A 21,388-nucleotide genomic window follows, 5' to 3' on the forward strand; every position below is an offset into this window, starting at 1 on the left:
TGTACCTTTGGTTGTGCAGCTTTATCTCAGGATAGGAAAATTCCATCCTATGTTAGATTTTCTAATTTTTCTTTAAGAACAGCCTATTTTTGCTAATCTTCTGTCAACATTTTTTAATTCCATATTTTTGCTGGTGCATGATAGTTGTACATACTGGTGGGATTTGTTGTTACATGTTTGTACATGCATCCATTATAAGTATATAATTTGGCCAATATCATTTGCCAGTATTTCCCCTCTCCCCCCTTCTCCTGGTCCCTTTTCTCTGCTCTACTGATCTCACTTCCATTTTCATGAGATTCCCCATCACCACCATTCTTTTCCTTTTTTCTCTCTAGCTTCCATATATGAAAGAAAACATACAACTTTTTACCTTCTGAGTTTGGCTTATTTTGCTTACCATAATGTTCTCAAGTTGCATCCATCTTCCTGCAGTGACATAATTTCATTTTTCTTTATGATTGAATAAAACTTTATTTTGTATGTGTGTATATATGTATATATATACATATATATACACACACATTTTCTTTAGCCTAGGTGATGGACACCTAGGCTGGTTCCATAGTTTGTCTATTGTGAATTATGCTGCTATAAATATGGGTATGCATATGTCACTGTAGTATGATAATTTTAACTCTTAAAGATAAATACCAAGGAGTGGTATAGCTGGGTCATAGGTGGTTCCATTCCTAGTCTTTTAAGGAATCTCCATCCTGATTTCCATAGTGGTTGTACTAATTTACAGTTCCACCAACAGTATAAAATTGTTCATTCCTTTTACTCCATATTCTCTCCAGCATTTATTATTTGTTTGTATTCTTGATGACTGTCATTCTGACTGGAGTGAGAGGAAATCTTGGGATAGTTTTGATTTGCATTCCCCTAATTGCTAATGATGGTAAACATTTTTTCATGGATTTGTTGGCCATTTGTGTTTCTTCTTTTAAGAGGTGTCTGTTTAGTTCATTTGCTCATTTGTTAATTGGGTTGTTGGTTTTTTGTTTTCTGAGTTCTTTATATATGCTAGATATTAATCCTTAGTCAGAAGAGTAGCTAGCAAAGATTTTCTCCCATTCTGCAGGTTTTCTTTTCACATTCTTAACTGTTTCCTTTGCTGTACAGAAGCTTTTAATTTGATGCCATCCCATTTATTAATTCTTGGCATTATTTCCTGAGATTTAGGGGTCCAATTGAGAAAGTCATTGACTGTGCCTAACTATTGGACTGTTGACCCTATGTTTTCTTCTAGGAATTGCATAGTTTCTGGTCTAATTCCTAGGTCTGTGATCCATTTTGAGTTGGTTTTTGTGCAGGATGAGAGAGAAAGTTCTAGTCTCATTCTTCTACATTTGAATAACCAGTTTTCCCAGCACCATTTGTTTAAAAGGTCGTCTTTTCTTTATTGTATGTTCTTGGTACCTTTGCCAAGATCAGATGACCGTATCTGTATGTGTTTGTCTCTGTGTCTTCTAATCTGTACCACTGGTCTATGTATCAGTTTTTATGCCAGCACCATGCAATTTTTGTTACTATAGCTCTGTAGTAAAATTTGAAGCCAGCTATTGTGATGCTTCCAGCATTGCCTTTTTGGCTAGAATTCCTTTGGCTATTCTGAGTTTTTCATTCTTCCAAATAAATTTTAGGGCTGTTTTTTCTAGTTGTGTGAAGAATGGCATTGGTATTTTGATGGGGATTGCATCAGATTTGTATATTGCTTTTGGTAGTATGAACATTTGAAAAACATTAATTCTGCCTATCCATGAACATGGGAGATCTTTCCATGTTCTGTATCTTCTATTTTTTTCTTTGATGTTCTTTAGTTTACATTGTAAAGGTCTTTCACCTCCTCGGTTAGATTTATTTCCTTTCCACACTTAAACCAAGAATTCTCATGACCCATTCCAGATTCTTGCAGATCTAGTGCTTTTTCCACAGTTATTTTTACATACCTCACAGGCATCACAAACTTCCTAAAAGGTATTCAGATGCACATTTGTTGGAGGGAACAGATTATCAGTACCAAAATCTGTATGTACTTATCCTCAAAGTTTTTTCATATATGTTATCTCTGCCTTCTTCAAGTAGATTTTCGGTCTTTTGCATTGCACAGTGACAGTAATTAACTGCTATTAATTTGTTGAAAAGCTGCTTAATTTCCTTCAAACACTATTTTGGAACAAAGTACAGTGGCCAGTGGAGTAAGATTTTTGTAAATTTGGTTTTATCAAATGTAGAATGTAACATTATAGTCTTTAAATGCTGATTCATTTTCTTATATTATCTGCTCTTAAACTCCTCTAGTCAGAAAAGAAGGTCTTCTAAAGATACGCTATCTCCTTAGTTAATCAGAAGTGCTAACCACAGAATTGGAAACCTTGAAGTGCAAGCAGCTGTTCTCACCTGCAGAAGAAGGATACAGGTGAATGGCTGATGTGTTAGCACAGGTTCCACAGGCCATCTGGCAGGACAATACTTCCTGGAAGATCATACTTTCCCAGGAAATATTTAATTTTGGAAACCAATGTCAAATTTATTTACAGATAACTCTGCCATTACAGTAGCCTAAAAGCCATCAAAACTTATTTCATACCTCTCAAAAACCTGCAGGTATCTTTGATAATTTGCTATACCCAGCTCTGTGTTGAAGAACTCACTAAGCCTTGGCTGAATTATGGAAAATGACCTGGAAAATCTTACCTCTTATTTTTTTAAAGCCCTAGAAAACATGGATAATACATGAAGATTAATTAAATTTTTCAAATGAAGTTTAACAAACTATAACCTGTAACTGTAACTTTATTTTATAAGGGCTCTTTCTGTGAGATATATGTTTAAATGTGTTGAAGTATTAGGTAAAATTATATCCAAATGAAAGCCAAGGACAAATTAAGTTTAAAAATAAAATAAGGTAAATATATGAACTTATTTTGTCATTTTTTTGGAAATAATTGTTATAAATTGAAAATGAGAGGAGCCAACTACACCTGCATTTCCACTGAGAGAAATACAGTATGAGAGGGTGATAATTAGAGCATGGCCATTGGATCACAGACCCTAACAAAATGCTCTAGTATTTGTCTATATTGACATCACCTGTATTGCATGATTTCTCCCTGCAGAGTTCTCCTTTGTAGGATGTTTTTCTGCTTAGTTATGGTACACCTGGTGGTTTGTGTTGCCCATTGTGAAGAGGGAAGAAAAGATTAGTTATATGATAAATAAAAAGCAGATCATTCATTTGATAAAACCAAAACATATTTTGGTACCCGCAAAGCACATTCTTTTTCTCTTTTTCTTACTATCCAACAGGCTGAAAGTTTTTAATGGGTTGCAAGGTTAATAAATAAGGATGCTGTTATAATTCCCATGCTTTATTTACCCAATATCATTAGTAGGTTCAATACCAAGTCAGAGCAGTCCCTTTCCATATACACATATAGTTGATCTTATGGAAATATTTTTATGTTGCTTTCAAGTAAATGTCAAGGGGAAAATAGCAATTTTCTATTTATGTTGAAATGTTTATGTCATTTAGATTTACAAAATAGCCCTAGTATTTTCAGTTATTATGGTACAGATTTGATCTGCTTTACAGTATCTCTATCACTTCACTGTAATGCTGGAATCTAGAAATGTGTTTTTCAAACTGTACAAGAATGCATCTCCACATGTATCAACAAACTCCACATGTGAAAGCCAAGGAGTTCAAATAATGGTGAGCTGTGTATTTTCTAGGAATATCTTTTCATGAAGAGTAGAAAATAATGTGATTTCAGAAGTTCTATTGCTTCCTGAATCAGTATGCCTCTGGTGAACACTTACCTTCTTAAGTTTACTTGTTACTTCCCTTCCTGCATAAGTAGCATTACTAATTCCTCAAAATTCTCTTTAAAAAAGAAATACTTTTAATCATACTTCATAATTGCTTTGAGAACCATTTTTTTCTATTATAATTTTATTAAATACTAATTATAAAAAAACAGTTTGCCTGGGTTGGGTTTGTGGCTCAGTAGTAGAATGTTTACCTAGCAAGTGTGAGGCACTGGGTTCAATTCTCCACACTGCATATAAATAAATAAATAATAAAGGTCCATCAACAACTAAAAAAAAAATTTAAAAAAAAAACAGTTTGCCTTATGTAAGTTTACACTCTATAAACTATGGATTTCTAATACACTGACTGAATTAGTTCAGGCAATATATTGAAACTAGAAACCTTAAGTGGAAACAACTTAATTTTTTAAACCCAAATTATCTCTCACCATCTCATAATTTTTATCTCTTCTAACATACAGAGGACACTGAATTGACATAGAAGCAGTTTGTTTCCTCCAAACTTACCATGAAATTCTTTTTTTAAAAAATGCACACATACACAAAGGTCAACAATGTCATTCAGCATTGGAAAAAGAGATTTTAGTTTTTCATTTACATATTTTAATACCATAGTTTTTAGCTAAACAAGATCAAATCAAAGATAAACTGCATAGCAAATTTAAAATAATAATATAACCAATAAGGCAAATTCATCTACAGAGTATTTATAATTTTGCTGCTAGAGAAAAATGCCTTCTTTTAAAATATCTAGTGTATTTTAGAAATTGTCCTTATAAGTAGACATACTGGGTCAGTTCATAGACCCCCAAGAATCAGAACTGAACCAGGTTACTTTTTCTGACCATAATACAACATAGAAGTGGAAAACAAATCTGCAAATTATAAGTCATAGTAAATAAATTAGAATTATAAGTTATTTCAAAATAAAAAAGAATAGCCATATATTAAAATTATGAATGATAAGTAGCCAGATCCTAATTTAAATGGGAAGTAGCCAGAAATTTCCTAATATGATAGGAAATTTCAAATTATTACATATTTCTATTGTATATTGAGAGCAAAGAAATGTGAATAAAAGGATATAAGCTAAGAAATTTTATTTTAAAAAGGAAAAATGAATATTCAACCCCAGGAAAAATTGGAAAAGGAAAAAATATTGATGATACAGAAACACAATTATCTAAATGAAGATAAGAATGTTTTTAAAAATGAAAGAATAGACAAAGTTCTGGCTAATTATTTTTAAAAGGATCCCAAAATATTAGAAATTAGAATGAGATTATAACAATGATAGTTGAAAATACTAAAATATTACATGCTATAAATAAAGTTTAACAAAAGCAATGTGGAGATGGAAGATAAATTTCAAAGAAAAAATGTAAATATGATAATCTGTCTATCGAACAATTACCTCCAAAAAAGTTTCCAAGGATGTGTAGTATTTAAGCAAATGCATTCAAATATTCACAGAACAGATAATTTCCATACTATATAATCTGTATAACAAAAATATAGAAAGTTACCTCTTTTACAAAGTTCATACATCTTAGAACAAAAGTCTGAGAAACAACATTTTTTTTAAAAAAAGTTAGATCAGTTATGGATTTAGAAAAAAGTATAGTAATAGCTAGTGGAATGAAATAGTACTTTAAAGGAATTTTCAAATAAGCCAAGATACATGCCTGTAATCCCAATCAATTGGGAGGCTAAGGCAGAAGAATTGCAAGCTCAAGGCCAGCCTCAGCAACTTAATGAGAACCTGTCTCAAAATGAAAAATAAAAAGGGCTGGAGATTATAGCTTAGTAGTAGAGCACCCCTGCATTCAATCCCTAGTACCACTAAATAAATAAATAAAAAACAAAGAGACTGTCTTAATAATACTTTAGAATATAACGTTATATTAAAGGTCAAAAGAAAAAAAAGTCATCTTGATAAATGCAGGTGCAGTTGTCAATAAAATCCAACACCTAGTACTGATGAAACACAAAACTCTTATGAAACTAGAAGTAGGATATTCTTTAGCAATATGAAAGATATATTTCCTGAATTAAACATCAGCATCATAATTAACTGTAAAACACTAGAAGCAGTTCCACTAAATAAATGCAGGATTAAGATAAATTGCTAGAAAAATATTTTCTCTTATTTGGGGGGAATTTCTAATTGATGCAATAAGTTAGCAAAGAAGAGTTTCTGACAATCACACTTATCAAAAAAGAAAAGATAGAATTGTAGAAGTATTACTAGACAATGTGAATTTTGTCTTAAAGATGCAAAGTATGAACCTAAGTCATGATTTGTACAACCAATAGAATCCAGTAAGGATAGAAATCGACTTTACATATTTGTTCCCAGAAAATTTATCAAGGGAAAAGAACTCATTGCAAAAATAAATCTTGTAGGAAAGCTTACAAGAAAATCACAAAAAGAAGAGGTGTGGGGCTGGGATTGTGGCTCAGCGGTAGAGCACTCGCCTAGCACGGGCGGGTCCAGAGTTCCATCCTCAGCCTGGGTTCCATCCTCAGCACTACACAAAAATACAGGCATTGTGTTGTGTCCATCTACACCTAAAAATTTTTTTTTAAAAAGATAACGTTAGAAACAAAAAGAAGAGGTGCATGATGGAATGATACATTGTTTCTAGATTGGAAGATAAGGTACTGTAAACATGACCACTCCAAAATTAATTTCTAGGTTTAAAAGAAGTTGCATTCAAAATCTCTGTGAAATTTTCTTTGGAACTTAATAAATCCCCCTAAAGATCATTTGTAAATTTCAGAGAGGGAAAGAATAATTACAAATGAGGACTTTCTTTATTTGATTAGTAAAATTATGCAATAATAATTCAAAACATAGGCCTTTGTTATAAAAATTAGTCACAGATTAATGAAAGAGAGTAGCCCTAAATTTGAAATGAGTATTTACAAAATAAAAACAAAAAGCAAAAAACCTGTCATTTACAAAAAGATACCTCACAAACCTATAAGAAATGGATGGATAATGCTTAAAAGTTTCTTTGATTGGGGGGTGGGGAGAAATAAAATACATCCTTACATTATGCTGAATACCCAAGTATTTTCCAAATATTTTTTAGAAGATCAATCTTTAATCATTTAAAGATAAGACCTAAACCAAGAGAAACCAATTTCATAAACTGAATATTTCACAATCTCTGCTTAGAAAAAGATAAAACATAAGAAATAATAAAAAGGAATTATGAGGCAAAACCATGAAAGATTTAGATTGCACAAACATTAAAACCTAGAGATTCAAAAGCATCATTAAACGTTGAAAGAGCTGAAGACAAACTGTTTAAAATGTTTAGAACAAGGTAAAAAGGTTAACATGTAGAACAGAAGAAAGAGTTCTTATGGATTATTAGGAAAAGCATCAATAGTTCTAATGGAATATGGGACTAAGACATTAATTTGCTTGTAGAAGAAGCAATGCAGATGACAATACTCTAAGAATAAAGATATACATATTAAAACAAGTTGCTAGTTTTTACTTATCAAAATGGCAAGTATGAAAAAATATTTTAACAATGATGAGAATATGCTTGCTGAATCATTTCCAGACATAAGGGTAAAACTGTAAAGAGCCAACATCTTGAAAAGTGATTGACAATGTAAAAATAATAACGATTATAACAATCTGAAATAGTTTACATCACTGACCCAGGAAACCCATTTATGAGAAGGAAATAAGTTGAAAAAGAAAAATTTATGTACATGCCAAGAAACCAAATTGGACAATAAGAGAATGTTTAATAAGTAATGACACATTCATACAGGGAATAGTAATGGCCCTTAAAATTAATTTTTCAAAGAATAACCTGAGCAGACTGCTACAATTTAACTACTAATCTAACTACTGGATAAAATATTGCAGAATGGGAATTGGAATACCGTAAATAAGTCAGCTTAATCTGCCCACACTCGAGATGGTTCATTAACAAGAGTTCTAGAAAAGTTGAACAGCTGAATGGAAACAAAATGCTCCCTCTGCAGCCTTGTGGATGCTCCCCATCCCTCGATGAGTTTGCTTCATGTAAAATTAACAATCTGATTAATGTCATTGCAACCTGGTACAGAGCTTCCACAGAGCTGTATGATGAGAGCGTCATCTCATTATGTCATCTTTGCTACCAAACTGCCTCAAACCACTAGAAGTTTGCTTGACATCTCTTCTAGCCAGCTCTTCTAAGCCAGCTTAGAGCATGTGACCAAATGCACTCTAATTAGAAATAATGGCTTTTAAAAAATACCAGTATATTCCACCTCATCTTGATGAGAACCAAAAATTCTTATCTATGTGTGATAAGAAAACTAAATGTTACATGTTTAGAATCCAAGAATGTTATTCTCTTCTGTGTTTTTAAAAGACCAATCTAAGAGAATGATTGTGACTAGTCAATTAATAATTTTTAACATTTGGCCTTTTAGGAAAAAGAATGTCAGTGTTTATCTCAGGCTATATATCCAAATATTCTTTTCAGATAAATAAAGACAACATTAATTTGAAAAAGAGCCAAGAGGTAGTTAGGGGTCTTAAATGCCACCCCTGAGTTCCTCTTGTTCTCCCAGCAGGTAAGCGTGATTAGTGTGTGTGTGTGTGTGTGTGTGTGTGTGACCATATCCTCAGCTCATGGACCTCATCCCAATGGAGATGAGGGAATTAGATGGCTGATCTATGCTGATCATCTCCAAGAAACAAGGAATCTTCCAGAGGGTGTGTCTATTCCCACCCTACAGACAGGGCTGCTCTCTCCTCCTCTTTCTTCTGTGTCTACGCTCAAAGAAAGGTGAGGGGGAGGCAGAAGGCAGCCCCTTATGTAAATCTAAGAGTATAATTATAAAACTAAAAGTTGTTTTCAAGGTTCTGAATATTAGTGCAAATCATTAAGAGGCAAAAAGCTGAAAGTCCATTGATAGTTACAGGCATAAGCTGGTGCCACGTCCTGCATAACCATTAATTCAGGTTCCTGGACCAGGCATGGAGGGGATGGAGAAAAGACAATCAGACACACAAATAGAGAAAAAACTGGATCTCGGTGGTTAACTACTCCTTGGTTGGAAGGTAGTGACACACAGCAAGCTCAGCACATTTATTATATAGGTATAAACATCCCAAGGATTTATTGTGAGAAAGTTTTTTCAAAGTAAGCAGAACCAAGGTCATGAGTATAAGCAGCCTGATTATGATTATCAGCTTGCACCCATAACTTTCTCCCCCCAGCAGCTGGTATCTGAACCTCAAGGTCAAGAACTGAATAGCTCCGTGGCTGGCACAGAACCTCCTATTGAACAGGGCATCACCATAAGCAACTGGGCAGTCTCAAATTGACACCTTCAAACCAAGAGTTCCCAACAAGCTGGTCCTAGGGCACTGGTATTCAGTTGGTAGAAAAAGAAAAGCCAAAGGAATGGGTTAGTGCTAAGGACCTAGAGCAGGACAAGCCCCTGCCCTTAACACTTTGCCTCAGGTAAACTCAGGAGAAAGGTACCACACAGGAAAAGCAAGAGGTCAAACCCAAGGCAACCACTAGAATTGAAGACATCTCCAGAAGCCAGAGGAATGAGGCCATGCAAGGCAGATAGGAACACTTGGGAACTGGAGAGTCCACCATGAGCTCAGAACCTGTATGCAGACCTCCTGAAGTGCCAGCCTGGCAGAGGGCAGATAAGGTGAAGGGTGGAAGCTGCAGCTTCTCAAAGGCAGGTCATAACCATGACTGGCTGAGTCTGCCTTTAACATACAGTAATGCAAATTCCTCCCTTCTAAGATTTCCTGTAGTTCACTGTATTGCTTGAAGGTCATGGACTGTCAGGAGGAAATGGAAATTTACAACAACTAAAGAATTGATGTCTTAAAGAAAAAAATATAGCAACACAAGGTCTCTTCTGTTAATATCTGATTTAGACATAGGATACTTATGCAAATTATACTGTGCGGGTATAGTTAAGTAAAAGTGCAATTATCATTAAAAAGAGAATAATACTGAAATTTCATTTTCTAAAGCAAATGTTGGCAATGAGTTTTTAATCTGTTTCCTGTCTTCAAATGAAAAATATTGAGATGCTTATCAATTCTATATGAAAAAAAGAGGTACATTTCTGATAAATTAAAACACTTAAGGAAATTATTACCAGAACTGCAATATAAATAGATGTCTTACCTTCTGGCTATAACCTTTGCAAGCTAATATTTATCATGCACATCACACAAAATAACCACAAACCTAATTTTGCTAGTGCCAACATTGATATGCTACTGATAATTTGTGATTATAAATGTTTATGTCATTTTTGTAATTAAGGGGTTAGAATGATGTTAGTAGATGGAGTTTGTACTCTCCCGAAGGAACAAAATTTCAGAGAGCCATTACAGGGCAAAGTAAACTTATGCCTCTGAAATATTTGTATGCTGGTAAATTCAAGGGAAGTTTGCCCTTAAATTTTTTAAAAAACATAATCCAAGGAAATGTTAACAGAGCAATCAGAACCTGCTGAATGCATTCATCAGTAATTTTTATTTACTGACCACCCACCCACCTTGCGTGGCAATATCTTAAGTGAAACACCCTTAAAGAATATTCATTGCTCCACTTTAGATTATCCTGGTGAAGGGAAAATAGTTAATAATAAACACTACTGCAGATTCTACAAGACAAGAATTAATCAGAAATTCTAAAAATCCAGACATTTTGACTTTGTTATCTTTATAACTATTCACACCCACATGCATATTTATAATTTTACATAAATGTGACCTTACCATACATTTCAGAGGTTATTTTAATGTAGTTTTTTTCCTTCTTCTCTTTTTTCCTGTTCATTTTCCTGTTCTCCCTCTCAACCCACATTACCCTCCATTCAAGGGACCGCTTATTATTAAACTATGTATTCTTTCCTATTTTCCATAGATGTATATTCATGCACTTATATATCCAACATTAAAGTTTTACTATTATTTTATGTAATTGGATGAATGATATAAACCCTTCAGCAGCTTGATTTTCTCACTCAGCTCCTTGTCAGGAAACTCTTCACATCAACTAGTACAGCTATAATTCATTCTTAATAACTGCATAATATTCCATTTGGGGATTATAAAAATTATATAAATTTTTCTCCATTGTTAGATATTCACTTTGTCTCACATTATTTTGCCACTCTGAAAAATGTTGCACTAAATATCTTTGAAAATGTTCTTATCTACTAGGATTTTAGTTTTATAGGAAAAATCCTCAGTGGTAGGATTATTGAGTTGAGAGGTATTTTTGATTTTGATAGCTTGCTTTCCTAAAAGGTTCTAACAGTCAACATTTCTTTTAACAATTAAATACACTTGTCCCGAATAGTAAGAATACACTTGTCCTGACATCCTGTCCTGAATTGTTATCCATCTTTTTAATCTTGGCTGATGTGTCTAGAGTAAAAAAATATCTTATTTTTATTTTAATTTCATTGTATGATTGTGCTTTCCCATGCTTACTTGATTTTTAAATTTGCTCATCTTGAACTTCCTATTGTATCTTTTGATCATTTTTCAGTCTCTACATTTGTAGTTGTTTATGTTCTTTGTATATTAAAAACACCAACCCTTTTATCTGTCATCTGTGCTATAAATAATGTTTTCCTAGTTTATCACATGTCCTCTGACTTGATTGCATAAAAGGTTTCTCTGCCCCGTCACTTTGTGTGTGTGTGTGGGGGGGGAGGGGTTCTTGAGGATTGAACCCAGGGCATCAAGCATGCTAGTCAAGTGCTTTATCATTGAGCAACACCCCAACCCCCCATCTGTTTTTAATAGGCAAATATGTAAACTTTCTTATGACTTCTAAATTTGAATGAAGACATTTACTCCCCTAGATTGTTCATAATGGATTCTCTTGGATTTCCTTCCAAGAATTTTATTGATTTTCTAATTTCTATTTGTCTTTAAAGCCTAAGGAATTAATTTTTCTATATGTGACGGTTTGTTGATCTAGTTAACAAAAGTATATTCAGTGTGTACTATTCACTTAGCACTGTGCCTCTAAGCTAAAATGGAAGCAACACCCTTCGCATCTCAAAACACCTAAAGCATGTGGCCCACCCATGAGGAGGCAGGAGGACACCAAAACCTGAGTTATCACCCTCTCCATCCAGAAACTTCTGTTCCAACTGTTTTCACAAAATCATAGATAAAAATTGTTGATGGTAAGAAGTGTGGGTTTAGGTTTTAAATGAGGTTTCCAGGGCTGACATAACAAACTACTATAGACTTAGTAGCTTAAACCACATAAATATATTTTCTCATGGTTCTAGGGACTCAAAGTCCAATGTCAGCAGGGTCCATTTCCTTAGAGCCTCCCCCCTTGCTTGGTAGATGGCCACGTTCTCCCTGAATCCTCACTTGGTCCTCCTTCTGTACAAAAGTGTCTAGGTCTGAACTTCTTCTCTTTATAAAGATACCAGTCCTGTTGGATTAGCTGTGACTGACCTCATCTTAACTTGATTTCCTGTTTAAAACCCCTGTCTCCAAAGATGCTCACATTCCAAGATGCAGATTTTAAGGGGGCACAATTTATTCCATAATGAGTTTCAAATGTTTTATACAATCAGCAAGCACCATTAGCTATCAGTGAGAGGGAGATCATTGAAGGCTTCCTGGAAGGGAGAACAAAGGCCAGAGATGGGCACTGAAGGACACTTGATGGATCAGTGAGGTGATAAAAAGCTCTTCTATGAGAAGATGAGAACAAGCAAAGTTATGGCTACAAAATGTGTTGGGATTCTCATGCGGTTATTAGACTAAAGAGAAGAGGTAGTTCATTTTGGGGATAAATAAGACATAAAATCAGAACTGCTGAGATTGTACATAACCTGGATTTAGGAGAAGTCTAGTTTAAAAAAAAAAGAGCCATCATAATTTTTTTAAAAATGAAATTTTATAATTGAAATAATATTTAAGATAGAAAAAAATCTGATTTATGATTGTGAAATAAAGCATGGAGACCAGATTAAGACTGACACAATGATCATATGGGTGAGTGGGTCCAGAGTGGTGCAGTAGCAACTAAACAGAACGGGAGATGAATATTAGACATTTCAAAGAATGTGTCAAAAAATGGGCAGAAGTTATTCATTGTAGGAAGGCAAGAAGGCTAAGGCAAAGGGACAAAGTATTTTGAATCAAGACAACAAATAATGGTGCCATTGAAATTGTAGGGAACAGAATTTTGGAGAAAAAGAGGACCATTGGTTCATTTGAGTCTGAAGTTCAAGATAGAAGTATTTATTGGGAATAAGAAATTAGGTCAGGGGCTCTTGTAGGGGGAAAGGTCAAATCTGAGGTGAGCATTAGTAATTCGTCAGCATGGAGTAGTTGGTACAAACTGCAGGAATTCAGGATGAACTTTTATTAAGCCCTTATTGTATGTCAAACATTCCCTTAAGTGCTAGGAATACAAAAATAAATAAGGCATCTGTCTTCAGAAACCTCATCATCCTCTGTTGGGAAGGCAAGAGGTGGTCGATAATGCTCAGTGATGAGGAAGTCAGAGATAATAAGGACAGATAAAGGGCCTTCAGATTTGTCAATGAAGTGTACCTTTGACCTTCAAGAAGGCATTTTTCAATAGAGTCTTTGTAACTGAAATCAGATTGAATAGGGATCATTTGATGAACAAATGGAGACAAGATCAAGAATTCCTGTATTACCAGAAATGTCTTTTCTGGTTTTCACTCTTGTGGCATTTAATAAGATTCTTTGCCGTCTTCAATTTCATTTGTGTTACAATAGTAAGGTGCTGGTATTTTAATCCAGATTTGAAATAGTATTAGAGCCAAGTTAAAATTTAGTCACAGACCACTTTGAAATGTCTCTAAAAATAGTAAGAATATACACTAACTAGATACTGTATTTTCATGTTTCTTGCCATTCAGATTCAAATGAGATAAGTGGATATGATCAAGACACTTTAAAAAATGAAAAAAAATTGCAAGAGCAAATAGAAGTTGTTTAAGGATCAACACTGGGATAATGAAAAGAAAGAAAAATATAAAATACTACTATTTGGGGTGTTAGCAAGAATGAAAGCTTTACCATCTTTTGCCTAGGACAGTCTATGACAGGATCTAGATATACAGATATTTTTTCTCCCTCTAGCTCCTTGTCCTGTTCCTATGGAGAAGGAAGAGAGAATGAGAGATAAATCCCAAGTATTGATTAGAAAAGTATCTAGGCTATTATTAATCCCTGTTAACATAATTCTCTTAATAACTAACTCATTTTCTTTTGTTTTATTCAAAAAAGGGCAGTAAACTATGGTTATTGTGATTGTCTCTGGTTAGCTTTGGTCCATGCAGTTCACCTTTAAAAAGTCCTCCTAATGACTTGATCTTCTTTAATCGTCCTGTAATTTCCCACACATTTTGAAATAAGTGAACTGGATACTATTAGACTACAAGTGCTGTTGTGACAAATACGCTCACCTAGCAGGCTGGGTATGAGACTAGAAAGTTAGACATCTGAGTCTTTCATGCTAATTGGAGCTGATTGACCCTCCCATAGTTGTTTATATATACTAAGTATTATATATTCATTGACTTGAATAGATTTAACTTGATTGGATTAGTATGTTTGGGGATGATTCAGTTTCTCTCTGTATTTCTTCATCTGTGGGTTGGAAACTATTGCTGTCCCTTTATTATTTGCAATAATGATCTATTGCCCTTAAAGTCTTGCTAAGAAATATATGCTCAGATATATGTTGAATGCACCATTCTCCAGCAGCGCCCAGACCCACCTCTCCCCCTGATCCTGATGTAGTTGTCAAGTAGCCATTCTCTACAACTGCAGTTGGTAGATGGGGTGCTTAAGAGTCTTGAAAACTAGAAATATTCAGTGAGAGGCCCTATTAGTTCTGTAAATATAACGCCATTTGTCATGAACATAAGCAACCAAGCATGTAGATCATCAGGAGTTCTGTTGCTCTAGCTTTAAGAAGTTGGCCATACTGGCAGAGAGAGCAGGAAAAGATGACCAAATGTGTTCCTTCTTGGTCAGTATTTTTAAATCGAATCCAAAAATTCTAAGGGTTTGTCTTTCTAAATTTTCATGAAAGATAGATTAGGCATCTAAAAACATGTCAACCCTACAAATGAGCAGTCTGCTCATTTGGGCCATAAGCAGATGGTGCTTTAAAATGAAGATCACCCAGGGCTTGAATGGTTGGGCCACCTCACCTGTGTCATAGAAGGGGGCATGAAGGAATAGCAGATGTTGTATGAATATAATGACCCTTTTAAGAATGTTTTATGGGACTGAATAGTCACTGGTAGAGCACTTGCCTGGTATGTGCAAGATCCTGTGTTCAATCCCCATCATCACCAAAAATATAAAAATGAATAATTTTTCTACCGACTTTGTCCTCCTCCTCCATCCTATGAATTGGTGTACCCTACTCCACATTACTTTTCTTCCTCTTCGTTTCTTTCCCTTAGCTCTCAAGACAATTAGAAGATAGTATGAGGTGAGGAATATAGTAAGGGTTGGTGTGGGAACACATTTCCTCTTCCTCCTAGTTTTCACCTCAGTTGTCTCATATAAATTCTTATTTACCCCAAAAGGAAAACATTTCATGATAAAAGTCTTTGTACTTAAATATTTGTTCATGATCTCCTTCCTTATAGGTATCTCTAAAGGAGAAGAACCAAAAATATTGAGACCCCCAAGACGACCCCGGAAACCCAAAACATTAAATAACCCCGAAGATTCCACATACTATTATCTACTACATGTAAGTGGCTCACTGTTACCCACGGGAGCCAGAGTATGTTCTGAAGGCCAGTGTGCTGCATCCGGCACACTGTCACAGAGAAAGGCCTGGCAAACCAGAGATACCTCTGGGTTGCCTCTTCACTGACTTTCCCCCAGCTGAGTGTCTGGGCACTTTCCTGTCCTCTCACCCCTCTTCCTCATGGTCCAGACCTCTCCTGTGGTCCTATACCCACTGTGTTCTCCCAGCAACTCTCTTTGCTGGTCATGAATCTGAGCTTATATGTAAATATCAACCCAGAAAGGGAAAGCCATCATGACTGGAGCTGTCTACAGAGGGCGTGCATTAAGGAATGCAAATGGGTGGGTTATGGTGAAAGAGAAGGGGACATTCATTGAACACCTTAAATTATAGGCCTAAAGATTTGCTTGTTCACATTCACTGTAATATCTAATCCTAGAAGCAGCCTTTAATGTCATATCCACATCTCATGGTTCAGGATCCCAAGACACAGGTAAGCATGTGTGGGCCACTAATTTTACGAGGTCTTCTGACTCCACTCACAGTTTGCTCTAGATGGGAACTCACTAACATCACCCCTGCTAGGTGGCCCTTGCTCTCATGTTCCTGTTCTCCATAAATCCCACTGTTGTCCACTTGGTTTTCTAAACCAAGATCCTGGAAGTCATCCCGAATCTTGCTTCTCCCTTTCATACCTGATCCATTGCTCTAAACTGATGTCTATGGACAAAAGCTCTCTGCAGTTCATCTTCCTTCTGTAACCTCACAGCATCTACCCTAATTCAGATCAACATCATTTCTCACCTGGAGTATTTCCAGCCCCCCTAACTGCTTCTAATCTCACCCCCGACTCCACCCCACACTCAAGCTACATCAGAAAATTTTTCTAAACCATAATTTTGATTTTGTTCCTCCTTTGATAGGCCCTTTAATGACTCAGCAGCTCCATTAGTATACAGTCCAGATTCCTTCCAAGACCTTCTTTGTTGGACCTGGGACTGCTCTTCAGCTTCATATCCTGGTCCTTCCATGTCCACTGGTCATATTTAACTACTTGAAACTCTGCCAGGGAGTGGCATCCTCTCACGGTCCCAGGTCTCTTTCCCTCCATGGGCCCTCCATTTGCAATACTGATTTACTCACTCCTGATTGCCACAGAGAGGAGCAACTCTTCTCCATGCCACAGAGAACTCAGAAAAATGTGCTAGAACCCAGAGAATTTGTTGAGAACAGATTTTCCATCTCCCAAGATACAATGAAGCTCACACATGACTCCACCTTAGTCAGAGTCCTTCCCCTATACTCTGGTGATATCTCTTGAGTTTCTTCAGAAGGCTTCTCACCCTCTTGTTGTTGCCCAGAATTTGATCATGTGAGCTCTTCTCCTTTTATTTCCCTAGCTAAGAGAGCTTAGATCTCTCTCCTAATCTAGAGAGAGCTTAGGTCTCTCTCTAGCTCCGAAATTAATATCAAACTGCCTAATTTTTTTTTACATTTTCTGTATTAAGATGCACACAGACATGTCTATACACAAGTGTACACACTCACCCAGCTTTGTTGGGATGTAAGTTGCATGCCATGTGAAACGTACAAGTAAATGGCTTTTAGTACAACCATCACCACAACCAATTTTACCAGATTTTTACCACCCCTAAAAGGAAACTTACCCATTAGCAGTCACTCCCTACCCACAATCCCTAGGCCTTCACAAATCCACTTTTTGTCTGCATAGATTTGCCTCTTCTGTACATTCCATACAATTAGAATCACATAGTATGTGGTCTTTTATGAGTGACCAAGTAATTTTATAAATTTATAAATCTACTCACTGGACTCTTCCCTCTTTCCTATCTTCCATTAATGCCATCATATTACAGACTATGATGACACAGTGTTATATATTAGAACTTTTTAATTCTATTCCCTTTAGAAGTCAATCCAAGAAGAGAAACGAAGACCAAGGAAAGACAGGTAATGATTACTTCTAGATTTCAACAAGTCTTCTTGTTCAGAGATATAAATCCACTGTTCAAATTATGGTCAAAAATCCTGTGTATTATGTGGATACACTTGGTAATACTGTGCTTTCAACATATTTTTAAATGTGTTGTTTATGTATAATTTACAAGATATTTCCCACTGAAAATATATTGAGTCAGCACTGTAAGAAGCATTTTCTAAGGACTTGAACATGTTTTTTTTTTTTAAAAAGGGTACCATCCCCAATATAGAATTTGCTTTTCTCAGTTCATTGAATAGTTTTAATTGGGCAATTTGAACATACTCATATTTGCAGAATTTCTTTCCCTAAATTCCTTTTGCTTTTTCTCCTTCAACACATGCTAAATCTCATGTTTTATTTTTATTTTCATGGGTTTGTTAGGATAGCAAGATTTGTGTTACCTACAGATGTGGCACACTTAACTTCAGGGGATTTTCATTTTCCTACATTTCAGTCAACCAATACTCTACTATTTTAACATTATGCCACTGCTTTTTAAAAAAAATATTCAGTTATGGATGGATACAATACTTTTATTTATTATTTATTTTTATGTGGTGCTGAGGATCGAACCCAGTGCAGCCCTTATGCTAGGCAAGCTCTCTATACCACTAGCCCTATACCACTATTTTAATCAATGCCAACCACTTTCTGAACAGTGCTAATAACAAAAGAGGGTTCTTCTTTTATGCATGAATGAACAGAGTTTTCTATTTATGAATTGATGGCATCCTGAAAGTCCATTTATAAATTGGTATCTGTAACTTTAAAAACATCTATCCAGAAGCCCTGTGAGACCTGGTGGATTTCCATACCTACTGGTTTACATCCTGTGATGTCCATCAGACCACAGGTGCTGAGCACCACAGGAGCAAGACTCTGGCCCGAGTAGATCCAAGAATTAAAATGGTTGAGACACACCCGTGTGTGTATAAGGTGTTCAGGAATTAGAATCTGGCACAGAAATAAATTCCCTAAAGACAAACAGGTAGAAGGAGGCCAGAGGGTCCCCTGTGAAGGAGGGAAATTAAGATCATAAAACCTTGTGTGTATCAATGTACTGATGGACTGATATATTTTAAAAATGCTTTGTACTTGTGCATAAAGACCAGCTTTCCTGATAGCAGCCCTGGGGTCAGTTGTGAACACCAATGCATGAGAGCAACATTATCACTGGCTGTTCTAGTAACTACTAGTTTTATGCCAGGTTAAAACTAAGAGACCCAGGAAAAGCTGTTCCAGCAGTTAGTGCTTTATTCCAGGTAAGAGATGACAAGTCTGTTTTTCTTTTTAATTTATGATTTATACGGTTTTCGCACATTTCAAGACTCATTTATATTGACCTCTATGTGTTACTCTTAAATTACAGTAAATGCTTAAAAAAAAGGAAGACAAATATTCTGTAAGTTTAAGTAAATAGAGAATTACACTGATGTCATGATATGTTATGTTTCATTTACAGTCAGGGAAAATTATTAGATTTGGAAGATTTCTATTATAAGGAATTTTTGCCCAGTCATTCTGGACCAAAGTACCATAACCCTAACTTAAGAGAATCAAGACAACAGCAGGAACTCCAGAGTCCATGCTTTAAGGCTAACGAAAGGTAATAAACTGCATTTTAAAATACAGCATGTTCAACTTTACACTCACAATTCTGTTTTTAAGCAATTTCACTTTACTTATGGGCTAATGACAAAGTGGTTTTACTTAATATTGCTTCTCACAAGGGATACAATGTTTAAAGATAAAAATCATAAATGTTGCAGTAGCATAATCAGACATCTTCATTTTCTTAGCAAAATCACAGTTTATACCTACTTCTAAACCTGTTTTCTTGGTGTAATTATTAATAGCATCTCTTTTTAAAAGTTTGTCAGTTTGGATGATAAGCTGCAACATACCGTATCTAAAATCTATGTTAAACTCTAAATGGTAATTTAATCCCTTATTGGTTTCTTTTGTGTGTGTGTGTGTATTATTATTATTATTTTACAAAAGTTTATTAAATTTACAACAGACTCCAACATAACACTTCATTCTAGCTATAGGTGGCAAAAGATGTTACAGCGGGGATCCAGATGTCTAAATAGGAATGGAATCAATGGTCACCATCATTTCAGGCACAAGAATCGGCTTACTTTTTGCCAGATTTCTTAATTCCACCTGTGGCCAGGGGGCCCTTCCCCGCGGCCTTCGCTTTTAGCTCCTCGAGTTTCTTCTGCTCCTCTTTTTGTTTCTGTTTGAAAGCCTTATCTTCCTCATCCATCTCCTTGGCCTGCTTCTTAGGTTGTTTCAGGGGCTTCTTCTTGCCACCTTCCCGGCCGGACATGGCGCCTGCCGCCCCTCCCTTATTGGTTTCTTAATTGTGGTTTATAATTTCTCAGAATCAGAATATCAAATCAGAAATATTTTGGAGTAAGATTCATAGAAAAATATGTATTTGGAACTTGAGTTTTTCTCCTACCAACAACTTTATAATAGTAAGTAACTTCTTTTGCAGCTTATTTGCAACTTTAGGGATTCTTTTTTGGTTTTGGTTTTGGTTTTTTCCTGTCTTCACAAATTCTTTCTTAAGTTTTAAGATTGAGGGAATTAGACAAAAACATGATATATGAGAAATGGGAGCAATGACAGGCCATGAGGAGCTGTTTATCCAAAAGTCCTGAGCCAGCGTCCTATCAGCCTAGAACATTCTGCCCCCCTCACTCGTCTCATTACAGTGTGACATGATGGTTAAGAGCAGAGGTTTTAGAGTTAGAATGTCTTAGATTTGGATCCTGATAAAGCCATTTGGTGGTTGAATGATCGATCGTGCTCATGTTACCCATCTCTTTAAGCCTCAGTGTCCACATCTGCAAAAGGATTTGCTAATAACTGCCTCACTACATTGTTGCAGAGATTAAATGAAATGATGAATCACTTAACACAATATGCAGCATAGGAGAGGTGTTCCATTCTTGGTGGCTATTATTCTCTTTATCTGCTTTCCAGAATCTACCTGAACTTTCATTTTTATCCCTTGTCTCCAAAAAGATTTTATTCTTCCATTTTGAAATCAAGAACTGTAACATGTTGGAGCTTATAGATGAGCTAGTCTAACCACAGAGTTCAAGTGCCAAAAAGATTAAATAACTCATTCCAGGTCACATACATAGTGAGTGAAATAAAGCCCAAGGTTTTTACACTGTGCTCCAATGTTTTTCACCGACTACCTTCTTCACATTTTAACAGGCAACTCTGCCCCCTCTCCAGAATATTCTTTCTCTTCCCCCAATGACAGAAACACATCTGCTTTAAAAGTATTATGTCCCTGAAATGTTGCCTGTTATCAAATTATGTTTATGGATATGTATTTAGTAATCACTACAATAAGAATGCCAGCAGCTAACATTGGTTGAACGCTTAATTTGTTCTAGCTCTATGCTGTTATTTCATTTAATCCTCACAGCAAGCTGAGGAAACAGTTAGTATTATTGCCCCATTTTATAGATAAAGAGGCTAAATCTGCAAACTTAGAGACTGCAAATAGTCACCTATATAGTAAGTGATGGAGCCTGAAATTTTGAATGCAGGACTCTCCAGTTTTAGATTCAATGACTTTAACTGCTATTCAATATTGCCACTTTATTCAAAGCACTGTGTTGGGCATTTAGGAAGGGGTGGATATAGGGGTGCATAAGGAATGGTCCTTACATCCAAGGCACTTGGTGGTTGAGGAAAGTATACTGATATCACAAAGCGGGAAGTAGGGATA

The 21,388-nt window shown here is 35.5% G+C and overlaps 2 protein-coding genes across 2 annotated transcripts in view; one reads left to right on the forward strand and one right to left on the reverse strand.

Moving 5' to 3' along the window:
- Positions 1 to 21,388, forward strand: part of Myo3a (myosin IIIA) — a 203,283-nt gene that overhangs the window by 173,156 nt on the left and 8,739 nt on the right. The window contains exons 30-32 of the mRNA XM_046442267.2: positions 15,523 to 15,629; positions 17,560 to 17,600; positions 19,094 to 19,237. Coding sequence (XP_046298223.1) covers positions 15,523 to 15,629; positions 17,560 to 17,600; positions 19,094 to 19,237 — 292 coding nt within the window. The remainder of the gene's footprint in view (positions 1 to 15,522; positions 15,630 to 17,559; positions 17,601 to 19,093; positions 19,238 to 21,388) is intronic.
- On the reverse strand, positions 19,604 to 19,979 carry LOC124091293 (translation machinery-associated protein 7). The gene has a single exon (XM_046442266.2). The coding sequence runs from the start codon at positions 19,961 to 19,963 to the stop codon at positions 19,769 to 19,771; it is 195 nt and encodes a 64-aa protein (XP_046298222.1). The 5' UTR covers positions 19,964 to 19,979; the 3' UTR covers positions 19,604 to 19,768.

The sequence above is a fragment of the Marmota monax genome, unplaced genomic scaffold (assembly GCF_021218885.2).
Source record: "Marmota monax isolate L192 unplaced genomic scaffold, Marmota_monax_Labrador192_F-V1.1 WCK01_AAM20220418_F8-fsc00072, whole genome shotgun sequence".
NCBI lineage: Eukaryota > Metazoa > Chordata > Mammalia > Rodentia > Sciuridae > Marmota > Marmota monax.